The following is a 2,500-nucleotide window of genomic DNA, read 5'->3' on the forward strand; positions in this document are numbered from 1 at the left end:
AGGCCAACAATGTCTGTCAAGATCTTGCTTTTTCTTTCTTTTCTTTTTTTTTTGGGGAGCATTATTTCAGATAACATTATTTAATAATTATAATTTTTTTATTATTATTATTATTTTTTTTTTATATAAGCACAACTGCCGGAACCCTTGTTTTTATTAATCAAATATTTAATATTTCTATTTTCTAGCTCTTGTTTTCTCATATAAGCAGCCTGCTAAATTTCTTTATTCACTTTTCGAGTCTGTTTTTCAGACTCTTACTATACGAATGCAGAATCACCGCAAACTAAATTTCGTTGTATTCCTCTTAATGACCGTTTCCCCTTCCTCTGACACGCATTAAAAGAGGAAGGGTTAGTCCTCTGAAGGCCGTCTCTCTCTGACTCTTTCTGTGTTGGTTTTGTCTGGGTTTGTGGCCGCAGTGGGCGCTCTGGGCTCTCTCTGCTCCCCCGAGACGCCCGGCAGGTTACACAGGAGTATATCGTGGGCAGGTAGATATGTGTATGTGGCGTCGAGCACGTACACGCGCCGCTCTAGAGTGTTTCTGTAGCTTCCTGTCTTCATTAACACTCAACAATCCAGAACAAACCAACTAATCAGCGGTCGGCTCAACCAATCTCCACAGATCCGACGACGGACCGATTCCCTCCTCCTTTTCCTGGAGCTCTTTTAACTTCCCTTTGCTCTTTTTTTTTCTTGCGTCCGTGAATTTGACATGAAAGGCATCTTTCTCTTGTGATGTCTTTTCCTCTCTGTGTGTGATTTCAGTTTGAGCCTCTTAAAAGTATTCCTCTTAGAGCTGGACGACGGGGATAAAAAAACGTTCTGAAGTGCTTGAAAATGTCTTTTTATATAAACCAAGAATATAGCTGTGGATAGTGGACATAAGGATAGTGGGTTTTTTTTTTTTTTTTACATGCTAAAAAAATTATATTTTATTTTATTATATTTTTATATATTTTTATTTTTGCTTTAGTGTAATAAATTAATTTAAGTACAAATGCTTTCACGTCGTTTTGCAGTCGAAATAAAAATACAATTATTATTATTAATTTTACATCAATTTATGCTCATATTTTATAATGGAACAGTTTATAATAAAATCAGTATTTGCTGTCATACCAGGTCTGTCAGTTAAAAATAATTGTATATGAATTGAATGATTTGGCAATAATTAGCTAAATTGTGAATCAATATTTCAATAAGGCTAATTTTCTTAATTAAAAAAAAAACATAATTACAGAACAAATGTATTAATAATATTTAGTTTTAATATTTATTTTATGTTTAAAATGTATCTAAAATGTTCTTAAATGGTGGTAAAAAGTTAATTGTAGATGTATCTAATGCATTTGCATTAATATAGCAACTTATATTATTAACCACCGATATTTATCTTTACTCTGGGCTTTCAGTTTATAAAAAAAATCATCCAAATTAAATGCATGATATGATAATTATATATTTAAAGAATTTTGGAAGATAATAAATCGGATAATAAAAAAAGAAAATTTTAAGTAAGCTGAAAAACAAATATTTAAAGGCTGCAAAATGTTTTTAGCTAGACGTGTGGTTATTATTTTGACGTTTTTTTCAGAAAGAGAGACTTTTAACTGTGTGTCTGCTTCGGTTTCTTTTGTCAGCTCGTAGGACCCTGCACTAGCATACAGACCTCAAAGCTAACACACGGACATTTCCATTTCACCGGGGCTCTAAAAGCATGTTTCGTAAAGCCTTTCAGTGTCAAATCCCGTACTGAATCTGCTTCAGCTCGATCGGCTTGTGTGTGTTAGTGCAGGTTTGATCTTCAGGTGGCTCTGCATGTGTTAGAGTGACTTTCTAGACTGACGGCAGATGTGATGCTGCGGGGTGTTTAATGCTGTCGTCTCACAGATTCGGTCGTGTTGGAGGAAGGAGGCCGGAGCAGAGCGGCTGTGTCTAAAGAGCTGGAAGAGTTTGAGGCCGTAGCGTCTGAACCCATCTTCATGAGCGCCGCTACGCCAGCCAGCTTACTGAGCAGAGTGAGTGACCTTCAGAGAAACACACTCAGTAATCACCAGGCTTGAGGGGAAGCAAAAGTAATGCGTTTCAGTATTGTGATAGAAAGTATGTAATTGCATTTAGTTACTGCATTTCCTTAGTACTGCGTTACATTACTTTTGCATACTTTCTTTCACCCGGGCTGGTCCACCTTATTTGTTTTTTCCATAACACAACCCAAAGGTTAGTTTTTGGCAGCAATGAAAATAAGGATGTATAATAAGCATGCTGTTATTATGCGCATATGTAAATATACATGCATGCTTAAAATAATTAAGAAAAAATGTTGATTTAAAAAAAATGTAATGACCTTGTATATAATGCCAATATATAAAGGCATGAGTTTAATGCCTAAACACTAGCTTATATATTATATATTATTAATTAATTATTTTATACATAAATAATTATAAAAAAACAAAAAATATATATATTAATATTATTAATTATTTATACATAA

The 2,500-nt window shown here is 34.0% G+C and overlaps 1 protein-coding gene across 3 annotated transcripts in view; it reads left to right on the forward strand.

Moving 5' to 3' along the window:
- tsc2 (TSC complex subunit 2) overlaps window positions 1-2,500 on the forward strand; it is a 44,702-nt gene that overhangs the window by 32,038 nt on the left and 10,164 nt on the right. For 2 of the 3 annotated variants that reach the window (XM_043240946.1, XM_043240960.1), the window contains 2 exons: window positions 423-491; window positions 1,894-2,021. In XM_043240946.1, coding sequence (XP_043096881.1) covers window positions 423-491; window positions 1,894-2,021 — 197 coding nt within the window. The remainder of the gene's footprint in view (window positions 1-422; window positions 492-1,893; window positions 2,022-2,500) is intronic. The other variant, XM_043240953.1, reaches the window with a different exon arrangement.

The sequence above is a fragment of the Puntigrus tetrazona genome, chromosome 1 (genome assembly GCF_018831695.1).
Source record: "Puntigrus tetrazona isolate hp1 chromosome 1, ASM1883169v1, whole genome shotgun sequence".
Classification (NCBI taxonomy): Eukaryota; Metazoa; Chordata; class Actinopteri; order Cypriniformes; family Cyprinidae; genus Puntigrus; species Puntigrus tetrazona.